Source organism: Callorhinchus milii, unplaced genomic scaffold (genome assembly GCF_018977255.1).
Source record: "Callorhinchus milii isolate IMCB2004 unplaced genomic scaffold, IMCB_Cmil_1.0 Scaffold9, whole genome shotgun sequence".
Taxonomy (NCBI): Eukaryota; Metazoa; Chordata; class Chondrichthyes; order Chimaeriformes; family Callorhinchidae; genus Callorhinchus; species Callorhinchus milii.
In genome coordinates, this window is record NW_024704750.1 from 3,598,314 (window position 1) to 3,611,126 (window position 12,813).

General features: G+C 43.6%; 1 protein-coding gene across 1 annotated transcript; it reads left to right on the forward strand.

Annotated features, from left to right (window-relative positions):
* Window positions 1–509: 509 nt before the first annotated feature.
* six4a (SIX homeobox 4a) lies at window positions 510–12,511 on the forward strand. The gene is made up of 4 exons (XM_007903884.2): window positions 510–1,156; window positions 6,012–6,370; window positions 6,482–6,697; window positions 7,945–12,511. The coding sequence occupies exons 1-4, from the start codon at window positions 510–512 to the stop codon at window positions 8,745–8,747; spliced, it is 2,025 nt and encodes a 674-aa protein (XP_007902075.1). The 3' UTR covers window positions 8,748–12,511.
* The last annotated feature ends 302 nt before the right edge of the window (window positions 12,512–12,813 follow it).

Consider the following 12,813-nt stretch of genomic DNA (forward strand, 5'->3'; position numbering starts at 1 on the left):
GGCCCTCCCCCCGCATTGGGGTTGGACCAATGGGGAGGAGAAGCCAATGGCTGGGCCCTCCCCCCGCATGCGGTTGGACCAATCGGGAGGAGGAGCGAACGACCCGCTCCCGCAACACAGTGGAGGTCGGCGTTACGTTGAAAACACACAGATCCCCCATGTAGCAGAGAGATAGTTATCCGAAATAGTTGGTGCACAGCAGAGCATGGAGTGGGGGGCAACTAGACCTGATCGGCTGGAACCGGGCCACAGTGGGTAGGAGTTGGGAGCACACAACTCACTCTCTGTCTCTCACTCACTCACTCACTCACTCAGTCACAGACTCTCACACTAAGGAGAAAGAAAAGAAAGGAGGGGGGGAAGAGAGAAAAAAAAAGAGCAACATGTCTTCCTCCTCCTCCTCCTCCTCCTCTGCTAACGACACCACGAGCGCAGTCGAGGTCAAAGAAGAAAATGCGAGTCTCCAACCACCGAAGGTCGGTGCCGGTGCCTTGGCTTCTGCAGCCTCCATGGTGGTGGAGCCCGAGGTCAGCGCGGCTGTCCTCCCCTCCAGCCCCGAGCTGCCCGGGCAGCTCCCGGTCGAGCTGCTCGCCCACCCCGCCTCAGCCTTGACTTTCTCCCCGGAGCAAGTGGCGTGCGTGTGCGAGGCTCTGCAGCAAGGGGGGAACCTGGACCGGCTCGCCCAGTTCCTGTGGTCCTTGCCCGCCAGCGAGCTGCTACGTGGCAACGAAAGCATCCTGAATGCCCGGGCGCTGGTGGCTTTCCACCAGGGGAGATACAAAGAGCTCTACGGCATTTTGGAGAGTCACAACTTCGAGGCTTCCTGCCACACGTTCCTGCAGGACCTGTGGTACAAAGCCCGGTACACAGAAGCCGAGAAGGTCCGCGGTCGACCTCTGGGCGCTGTGGACAAGTACAGGCTGAGGAGGAAATTCCCTCTGCCCAGGACCATATGGGACGGGGAGGAGAGGGTCTACTGCTTCAAGGAGAAGTCGAGAAACGCTCTCAAAGAGCTGTACAAACAGAATCGCTACCCATCGCCCGCGGATAAGCGGAATCTCGCCAAACTGACCGGACTCTCCCTCACACAAGTCAGCAACTGGTTCAAAAACAGGCGCCAGAGAGACCGAAACCCCTGTGAAACGCACTCCAAAAGGTGAGACTTTCCCTCCCTCTCTCCCCCACCCCCACCCCTCCCTCTCTCCCCCACCCCCACCCCTCCCTCTCTCCCCCCCCCCACCCCTCCCCCCTCCCTCTCCCCCCCCCACCCCTTCCCTCCCTCTCTCCCCCACCCCCACCCCTCCCTCTCTCCCCACCCTCCCCCCCCCACCCCTCCCTCCCTCTAACTCTCTCCCCCACCCCCACCCCTTCCCCTCCCTCTCTCCCCCACCCCCCCCCCTCCCTCCCTCCCCCACCCCCCCCTCCTCCCCACCCCCACCCTCCCCCCCCCACCCCTTCCCTCCCTCTCCCCCACCCCTCCCTCCCTCTCACTCTCTCCCCCACCCCTTCCCTCCCTCTAACTCTCTCCCCCCCACCCCTTCCCTCCCTCTAACTCTCTCCCCACCCCCACCCCTTCCCTCCCTCTAACTCTCCCCCACCCCTTCTCTCTCTCCCTCTCCCTCACCCCTTCCCTCCCCCTCTCTCCCTCCCTCTCCCCCACCATCTCTCCCTCCCTCTCCCCCTCACCCCTTCCCTCTCCCTCTCCCTCCCTCTCACCCTCTCCCCCACCCTCACCCACTCCCTCCCTCCCTCTCCCTCCCTCTCTCCCTCTCGAGGCGCTTCCCAAAGCCAATGCTACAAAATGGCGGTTATCTAGTCTTTAATTTCCTACTTTGTTTTATTACCAAAAAAAACTTTTTTCGGGGGAAAAAAAAATGGATCGGGTTTTCCAAAGAGCAACTCTTGTCCCCAAAACTCGACCCCCTCTCGGCGATCGCCGGTTAAGTGCGATCTCTTCTTTTTTTCTCCTTCTTCTTCTTCTTCTTCTTCTTCTTCACCGCACGATCGCTGCTGTTTAGGAGGAGCTCCTGAAAGTGTGTGTTGTGCTTATGGGGTTTTATTTGGAAAAGCCAAAAGAAATTGGAACAAAGAAGCCTAACAGTTGTTGTGGGGGGAAAAAAATGTCTAAAGGAGGAGAAAGAGAGAGAGAGAGAGAGAGGAAGAAATCCCAGAGATTTTTTTCCCCCCAAGTGTTAGTTTAGTTAATTCAGTTTGATACATGTGTGTGTGTGTATATATATATGTGTATATAATATTTTTTCGAAAAGCTGGCTTCAGGCATGACTGTGCAATTGGCTTTGTTTTGAAACATGAGTCTTTCCCATTCAGATCGAATTTCATTGCAGTTCACTTGTGGAGAAGCTGAGCTGCAACTTTGCTGAAAGCCCTCATGTTTTATTACGAATTCTGCAGAACCTTTCGAGTTTGCAAAGCTTGGGGTGGGGGTGGTGGGGGGGGGTTAGAACTCACATTCTCACAGTTGCACAGCTTAGATATACTGTGTGTGTGTATATATATATATATATGTGATCCTTTCTGCGGGCTCTCACTGATCCTTCCTGCAAACTTTTTTTTTGTGTGTGCGTGTGAAAAAAAAAGCAAACTTGCCTTGCATTTTGCGCAGCAAGTTTATAGAGAGGAGGGGGGTTGGGGGGGGGAAGCCACTTGCAAAAGGCTTTGTGTTTTAAAGGACAGACAGACAGACAGACAGAGCACACCTGGTGGAGGTAGGGTCGATCCACCAGCTCCATGCAACCAACCAACTGTAGTCATTTCAGATGGTGATGTAAGTAAAGGGACTAACTGACTGCTGGAGGGCATTGGTAAACCAAACGAGCTGAAGGACGCCTTTGTATTGGCCCAGTGCACCATGCAACAGGGTTTGGAAACAGTCAGGTCCCACAAATAGACCTGAGTGCCCCAGGCTCTCACTGGCTATTCTTGTCAACCTTTCTTTCTCTCTCTCTCTCTCTCTCCCTCTTCTCTTCCCACTCCCCCAGTTTAAAAAAAAAACACCCACCACGCGTCTTACACGGGGAAAAGAAGGGGCAGCGTTTTTCAAGAAAATATTGTGGGAGTCAGCTCATGCAAATGTTGTCTTTTAATTGGAGTCGGGAGAGTGTTATGCGCGGTGTTTTTACCACTGGACTTTGCTGGGGCCCTAGTGGGAGAGGGAAACACAGGCCAAGGTCAACTTTTAAGATACTTTGCTTTTAATTACAATCAGACACGGGTTTTTTTTTCCCCCCCCAGAAGAGGATTAGACAGCAGTTTGGATCGCGCACTGTTCAGGCCCCCTTTCCAGTTGTATTTAAACATTCCTGTTACAGTATTTACAGAGCACTAACACTGGATAACCGTTTGGTTATGGGTATCGATGAATTGGGTCAGTTTAATGTGGTCATTAAATGTGGCCATTTTAAAATCTTGTCTATTGTGTAGTTGCCAAGTTTGTGGTAATCCTTGCATTTGATATAGTGTTTTTCACATCTTCTCGACGTCTCAAAGCACTTCACAGAATATGCTGTAAAGTGAATTGACTGTATAGTTGTGGGCGAAACGCAGCAGCCAATTGTGCACAGCAGTGTCCCACAAACAGTCGTGGATTGAAAATGACCAATTTATTATTGTTTTGGAGGGATTATTATTAGGCGTGTGGAGTAAGGAAACTTTCCCAAGGTTTCGCCCTGGTGTTGGTACCTTTTGGGGGGCGAAAAAATTATGCACCGCAAACTTGTTCCAAATTTTTAGCGAACATTCCCGTAAATGAGCAGCATTACAAAAAATGAGCAGATATGCAAACTTGTCTAATGTTGAGCCAATTCATGTTGCCCATATGTCGTATGCTTATTATTATTATTTGGGCTCCAGTCCAAGAAAATGAATGAACTATTGCACTTATTCAATTAAATGTAGAGGTCATTAAATGCAAAAGGCAAAATTGTTTCAATGACTGAAATATTTTAATACTTGGCAAAGCTTTAACTGTTTTTGGTTTACCCTTCTCCTCCCCCTGCCCCCTCAGTTTTATTGAACCTGGCATGAAGAGCTCAACATTACATGAAGGTCGCAGGAGTCCAAAATTTAGTATAATAAACATATCCTGTAAGTGAGGATGAAATATTTTCAGTGAATTCAGTGGTTTAGGTCTGCTGAGTATTAGGACTGTGGAGACATTAGGAACAAGACAGAACATAACAACAAATTTAATTTGTAATGCACCTTTGAAGTCAGGAGGACGTCCTAAGGCACTGGACATTCAGGGATGTTGGCCCGAGCTGGGGGTTGAGATCTGGATGGGTGGAAGATAGGAACGGTAGGGATAGGAGATTGGCCGAAGGCACAATCACAGAGGAGATGGACCTTGAAGGAGGCAAGGGAGGGGGTGAGGTGAAGGGATTGTTTATTCGTTTATCTTATTGGCATGTCAAGTTGAAGAACCTCATCTTTGAGGAATGAAATACTGCATGAAATGAAATTTATTGACTGTCAGGCATTCACTGCTAACATCTTTGTAAAGAATGGTGAGCTCCGAGTAAAATGCCCTTTGGTTTGCCTGCGGAATTGCCCCTGATCAGAATCCTTCACTTCAGTAGCAGTGTGAATTTTTACACTTCCCACAACAGTCCTTGTGGTTTCTTTCACTGAGATTTTCAGCTTGTGTGGTTTTCGGGGCAGTGTTGTACCAGAAGTGCTGGCCTCTGATAACTGCGTTGAGACTCTTCCACGCCCATTCTAACATGAGACCTTTATAGCTGGTGAAGAAGGGGCATTTTTTGTTCCTTCAGATTGGACCAGGCTAAATTGAAGCCAGGCTGCTGACGTGAAGGGGCACATTCTGAATCCGCTGAATCACCTTCTCTTTTCCATTTTTATTTGCTTACAGAGAACAAGTGACAATAGTTATTGTTGACTTGAGATGTAACACTTTGGACAATAGGAATAATAATAGGAAGTCAGAAAATAGTAACTTTGGATTAAAGGGGACTTTCCATCGGATAGGTTGTTACACGTAGCACCTTCCTGCCTCTTTGACCTCCTCTGCCATCAACAGCTACTTACATCTGAAGAGCCTTTGGCTAGTTTATCGCACCTATGTTGCACACGATGAGATACGGATTATTGTGGGCAGTTTTTGGGCACCCAACCTTTCATATGTACTTAAAGCATTGGCTAAGGTTCAGAGATGAGCAAGAATAATTCAGGGATTTAGAGTTCTGAGGGAAAGCTTGCAGCACTGAAGGTTTTGTTGGGAAAAAGATTGGGAGGGATTGTGATCCAAGCCTTTAAAGTGATCAAAGGCACAGATCAGATAAATGTAAGCTGGCAATTTGATGTCAAAGGCATGAGTTTAAAATATAAAGCTTCAAACGTGACTGGAGATTTGATTTGAACCTGCTCCTTCTTCACTGAGTACTGGATATAGGGAACAGACTCCAAACAAAAGCAATTGAAACTGCCTCAATTCATTCCTTTTAAAAAAATAAAGAACTGGATAAGTATATGCTTTGGAATGTACAGTAATTGGAAGAAATGGATAATGGTCCCGACTGAGATGAACAAATACTGAGATGGACAATCATTATTTGGACCTTTTTCAGTGCTATAATTAAAATCATGCCATACACGTCAATTCTTTGTTGGATTATATTCATACTTTTTGAGCAAAGTGGAACATCTAACAATTTCATAGTAAAACTCAGGCCATGAGCTTGATTGTTCATAAATCCTCTTCAGCACTAAAATGTGGAACACGTTTAAAATAAATGGAAACTGATTAAACTTGTCATTGGTAGAATGTTACAGTGTATCCCCTTTTCCATGTTTATAATGTGAATACCATGCAATTGTGTGCTTTTAAGTTGTGCAAGGTTTTACTCTGCAATAGTTTTAGTTAGCAGAATTCCAGTTCAATACATTTCAACTCCTCTCAAGAGTGGTAGAAGCTTCGAGGTGGTAAACGTTGAATATTAATAGAACGGCACTTGTAACTTTTAACCCTGTTTCTACAGTGAGTCCGATGGTAATCACAGTACTGAAGATGAATCCAGCAAGGGTCAAGATGACCTGTCTCCTCGTCCACTATCAAATCCACCAGATGGAATGAACCACTCCAGTATCCAAGCTCATTCAGAAGGCATGTTCATCCAACATATTGGGGATCTGAAATCCACTCCGAGTTCATCTGGCATACTACTCAATGGAAACCTTGTAACTACAAACGGCACTCCTGTGTTTTGCAATGGAAGTTCTTTCATCCAAGGACCTAGCGGAGTCCTTGTTAATGGACTGCCTCTAGGAAATGCCCAGACAATCAGTTTAAGCCCAGTTGGAACCACTCCCAGTGTGCTGGTTAATAACATTTCAAACGGTGAGTTACTCGTGAATTCCTCTGCCTCAAATAAGGAGTTTAAAAGCCTGACTGACTCTGTAACCTGTTCAACTGTGACTTTCAATCCCAATTCATCTGTTCCTTTCTCAGGATCCCTTGGCGCCACTGAGCTTAAGACTGAAAGTATACATATGCTCAACTCTCAAGACTTGGGATCTTCTGGCTCTGTTGACAATGGTCCTGTACAAATAAACCAATATGGACTCGTGCACCTCCATAATTCAGAAAATAATGTCCAACTGGTGAATGGAAATATTGGGTTAACTTCTCTGCAGCTACCTTCTGTGTCTGCTGCATCATCACAAGGTGAGTTCATGGAGTTAGTGTTCTGTTCTGTAATATCCTTCTGGAAACCACATCACTCTATAGCTAGACACAAATTCTACAACAATCTGGCACAGCCGTGATCTATTGTAACCACTTACTGTCTTCTTCCCCACCACCATTCCCTTTTGCTTCAGTTCTCTTTGGTTTGTGGTGAATAAGTCTAGACAGAGCTCTGCAAGAGAGACGGTATGTCTGGCAGTGATTGCATGTCCTGTAAGGTCCATGCGAGCCAATTAGGTGGTTGGCTGTCAAATCATCAGCGTACTAAACAGGACTGGTATTTATCATACTTTATGCATGGTATAATAATCCACGTTGAATCTTCAGGAGGCCCTTCGAATTTAGTTTCTCTTCTCCGCACTCCCCCCCCCCCCCCCCCCCTCCCCCCCCTTCATACAAAATGGCATTGCTAGCACAAATCACACAAACTGGAACCATAGGTACAGGAGTGGGCCATTCAGCCCCTCGAGGCTGTTTCACCATTCTATTAGATTATGACTGATCTGTACCTCAACTCCAATGATTAACAAGGTTGCTGGGGTGCGATTGTCACATTTGCAACATGATGTGCCTGCTGAAAATTGTCGTCCCTAGTTTTTCTTGGCTCTGGGTATTTCAGTTGTGATCTTGAGCTGGTGTTGATTTGGCTGCTTAGCAAGAGAGTGATACATTTTTTGGTTATGTGGTGACACTGGATCAGGAATGATCATCTTTCCCGCAGACACATTTATAACCCTGAGAAATCCACATGCTTGCTTAGCAAACCTGCATGTTACCCAATAGTCCAGAGATAGGAAGGAATAACGGATCTACATTTCAGTTTTTCTTACATAGGTGAGATTTATTGGGAAACTTGCAAGTTTTCAGAATTGAAAAGTCATTCCCTGATGCTTGTCTATTGCCCCAAACTCGTCAATTTGAATGAAAAATTCAAAACTATTACTATGTACTAAAATAAAGTAGAAAATTATTTCAATGAACAAACTATAGAATGACCAAATTCTACTTGACTGAGCAATGGTTATTTATTGGCTGAAATAACTCAACAACAAATTACATTTATATAACACCAACTCTTATTCAGTTCTAACTTAATTTCGATGTGATAGAAAGTGTTGGACCTTTGGATTTGCCTCTCCTTCCTCTGACGGCTAACAAGCTACTCAATAAGGAGAACAGCCCACCAATAAGCCTGTGGAAGACTCATCCTCTTTTCTGTGTTGCAGGGAATATTTTAATAACAAATACTTCCGATGGAGGAACCCTCTTAAGCGGTACAGCAGCCACTCTTCAGCAAGGTAAGGTCTTCTTGACCACCACTCTTCCACCCAGTGCAGTCATGTGCACAATCCCTAATTCAGGACAGGCTGTAGCCCAAGTTAAGCATGATGCGTTGGAAGGTGGCCTGGTGTTTTCTCAGTTAATGTCGCATAACCAACTGAATGTCAACGCATCAAACGGGAATCAATCTGGAACAGTACTTAATACTCCGTCCTCGTCTCTGATAAGCACGGGTCCACCTCAGAATCTCCCTTTGACTTCCTCCAATGTGCTGAACGGATCGGGTACTTTGAGCTTCAGCCTCACAGTGAGTCTGCCTCTGTCCACTGCTACACACGCGACCCTCGATCAAAATGTGTCCACTGCAATCGGCGATTCACTTCCCATTGTGTCCATGGGAAACAGCGTGTATGCCACACCTCAGAACTGCGGCCTGCTTTCAAACTCCACCCAAGAGAATGTATGTGAATCTGTTGTTGTTTCTGTTAGCGGAGATAAACCGAGAAATGATCTTACAGAGGGACATCAGGAGTATGAGCACGTGTCAGTACTGCATCCGACAGTAAAGGAGACCTACATTGCTGTTTCAGAGAACAAATGCAGCAACCACATGATGATGATGGACTCGAAATCCAAATACGTTATACATGATGTGGTTAACAGTGTCTGCAAAGAATTGGAAACAGAAGAAAAAGAGCTAGCAAAACTGCAAAATGTACCAATGGACGAAGATATGTGTGATATATAGTTCACTGAGTGACTGGCTGCTGAAAGTGGGTCTTCTCAATTTTTCTATCCCCCATTTCAAGCACCCACAGACATTTATTGTACTTTATCTACTTTGTAGATGGTACGAAGCAGAATGAGGTAGTTGGGCATTGTCCGATTTTTAATGGACACGTTTAATGGTGCCTTAAGAATTTTAGTTACAAGTAGGCATATTTTTAAAAGTATATGAATTAGGTCAGTCGTTCATAAACCAGGAATCATTTGCTTCATATCCACGGTTTGATATCCACACACAACCTGGCAGTTTAAACATTATTTAAGAGCATGACATTACACCATTGCACAGTGAAGGCACAAAAATCCTGCCATAAGCCATCAGCTCTCCTGAGACCTGCTGTGAAAGGCGCTATATAAATACAAATTGTTGTTGCTGTGACCTCAATCACTGCCAGACACTACCTCTCTATCTCTAAATTAAAGTCAGAATCACAGCATCCTTCATCTTTTATACACACACACACACCCCACCCTCTCTCTCGTTCCCCTCCCATATGGAAAGCACCACTTTTTTTTAAAAACAGAATTATTTCCCGTAACCTTAAAGCTTCTTACCAAGAAAGAGTCCAAAGAATATTTACTGTATTATTTTTAATAGACTTATTGGATTGGTCAATTTTACTGTCAATCTTTTTTTAATTGACAACCAGCATAGCCAATCCAAATTGAACTGTGCAAACTGCATTGTCAGACTTAACATTAGGTACATAACTTTCTGTTACAGAATAAAACGTTTTAATCTTATAAAGGTCCTGAACCGAAGTACTGTGAAAACTAATGGGAAATGTTTTTTTTACTTCTTTCTGTTATCAAACTGCACAAACATCAACTTAGGTGGTGGTGGGTGATTGACTTAAACAAATTGGTACTATTACAAGATCATGTAGCAAGTCTCTTTTCCAAATTTCAACTTACTGGTTGGGACTTAAGAATACTTAGTACATTGACGTAAATTAACGGTTAGTCAGGAACATCCTTGGTAATAATTGGCCTCCTTTACTTTAAGTGCCTTATAGTCACACAGTCCATCATTCATTTGTGATGGAGGTTATAACTTAATATACACCTTAATTAACTGGTCAGTATATGTCAATATTCAACCGTAAAACAAAAGTGTGCAATACTTCAGTGTGAGTAAGATAATGTCCATTCAGTTACAGGTTAGCAATAGACAGTTTGTTCTGATGCTGTAATGCTCCACTGATGCCAGCATTCGTTCCCTCCAGTTAATGTCTGCCTGTTAAACTTTCTTGTCCGTATTTCCTCGTCAGAGTCACCTGAATAATGTGCCTTGACCTGCATTATGTATGTACTGTATTGTAAAAGAATGCACAGCAGTAAGCTGCATGTAGGATAACTCTGCACTGTGTGAGGAGGTTGTAGCAGATCAAAGAGCTTAGATGACGCTCAAGATTTCATGGTTTTCTAATCTCCTCTGGACTCCGTGATGAGTTACAACTTTATAACATACTAAGTAGAAGCTAGATTATTCGGTTAGTCAGGAAAACCCATCGATAGCACTGCTTGTTACATTACGAACTCTAAATAATGTCACACATTGTTAAATTGTCTGATTTGTTTGTGAAAGGCAGCTCCACCCAAAAATAATCATTGCATACGATCAGGAATTAATTAACTTCCCATTTGACAACAGCCTAACAGTATATTTCACAGGTTTAATGGGTTTTAAAGTACAGGTGGTGTTAATAAACCACTCAAGCTTTGCTCTTGTGATTTTTGGTGTCATCTCTATGCCTTGAAGCAAACTCAAGTCTGTGTGTTCTATATATTTAACACATCATGTTAGAATGTTCAAAGGTAACATACAATTACTGAAGTCCCTTCTCATTGAGCAAACCTTGCCAATTGACAAATGTTGTTGGTTACCGAGCGCAGTGTCTCCTACTTTAACGTTTCTTCAAAGAATCCTTGTGTTGCCTCCTTTTCCTCCAGCCCCCCCCCCCCTTTCAGTTTGTATTTATTCAAGTTCTGTGAAGCATCAACTTGTCCACAAAGGTCTGTGCAGAAAAACATTTGAGTTTTAAATGCACTGATGCAACCTACGTCCATATCACTCCATATTAGGAATTTTGGTCTGTTTCAGAACAAATTGAGCAATAACATGGTTCCTACAAACGTTCAATTTAACTTGTTGGCTGTGTTTTTCAGTAGCTATTCTTTTGAAGAGTTCAAAGCGACTTATCTCCTGCTTCGTTTACAACATTATAACATTGTGTAGCCATTACCAGAAGCGTTCCCAAACTGAAGGGAGGGAACGGTTAAAACATCATCACCCTAAGCTGTGAAATGAAAATTCTGTCTGGTTATAAGCCACTTGTTGGGAACGCAAGGTACCCAGCGGTGCGCACATATAGTAGCAAAACCCCACTAATCGGAGCATGTCACTGAGTTCGTTAAATTTATCAGCCGGTAGATCTAGAGTATATGTTTGTGTACATAATGTATGCATTTTCATGTTTTGTGCAGGTATGTGCATTATTTTAATCGCCTCTCAGTGATGATTGCCTTTGCTTTTGTTTGTAAAATGTGAAACTTTTGAAAACCCAACAAACTATAGTAAATACGGTAGAAACATCCTGTGATTGTTCCACAGAATGTTTATGAAGTGCAGCTACCATGACGGTTTTGGTGGTAAATGATCGCCAGTTAATACGCTTAGACAATCTTCACATTATTTAGATAAAATCGTGTTGAACGACCATAAAACTCTCAAAGCGAATGACCGTTCTGGCAGGAAAAGTGTGCATGAGTGGTTTGATTTTCGCCTTTAGGAAGCTTCTGCCATGCAAAGAAATCGGATCTTATTGAAACACTGCAGGGACATTCTGTTTTAATAGAGTAGGAACAGTGAAAATCTGTGACTTGGGATTGAAAACAAACTGCTCTGTGAATAGTTTAAGGAGCACGAGAGTGATTTTACTCAAAAGGACAGTCAGTAGGTATTCTTTGTTTATTCTTGAAACAATTGATATCAGTCTGGCAAATGTCAGTCTCAAACTGCCTGAATTTGCTGGCCAAATAAATAATTGAACTGCCTTGAACAAAATATTCCTGGCTTATTTTAAATTTGACTGTATTTTCGAGACAATTGCTGCCCTTTGACACACGCAGGCATTCTGTGAATCATCTACATTCAGTACTACAATCAGTACTATCTTAGATGGTTATTGAGAAGCATCTGGTAGTGTGTTGTGGTATTAGTTCAGGGTGCTTCCATATTTATCTAATATTTAGGCTAAATAAAGAGTAACTTTTTCCCTATATCCTTATGTTTGTTAGTACAAATTGTTTTATAGTTTTGCTTTGAAGGGTTTCTTTATTTTTTATTTAAAGGGAAGGTTTTTCTTAGCTAGTGCAAGTAATATGCTTTGATTTCAAGTTGTTTTATTGTACTGGAAATAGATTTGGCATGATGCTTTATAAATGTTTTACATTGGTTTGAATTTGTCTATGCACACACTGAGGGAAATGGGTCTCTTTTTTTAAAAAAAGCATCTATACTGCACTAACTTCTTGGTGATGGTACATTGAGCATGTATTACAGTGTTTGTGTGCACCCCCTTGTGATACCAAAGATATTTTAAATGCCCCATTTAAAATGTAATCTGGTTTTGTGTCTGAACTGTTACATGGCTTTTGTTTGTATTCTGAAATTATCTGAGCTTATTTTTCTAAACACTATACTCAATGAACTTTATATTTATACAACTGTTGTGCTGTCGTTTTCTTTTGGGGAAGGCGGGTTTTGATAAACTGGATGGTGTAAAATGTTTGGGTTAGGTGACCAGGGTTCTGGTCCACTCTCTCCAGCCTAAGGACGATGATTCATGCTTGAGGAGGGTTACAAAAGCACCAGCAAGTAGACAGTGCGCACTATGTGATTTCATCACACATATAGAGTAGGTCACATTTCACAGCATGATTCGAGTTGGTTAGAGGAAGTGGGCGAACTACAATTCTTTGTTCTCCTGTGAAAATCATGGCAATTATTCATGTCTCTAACCGCC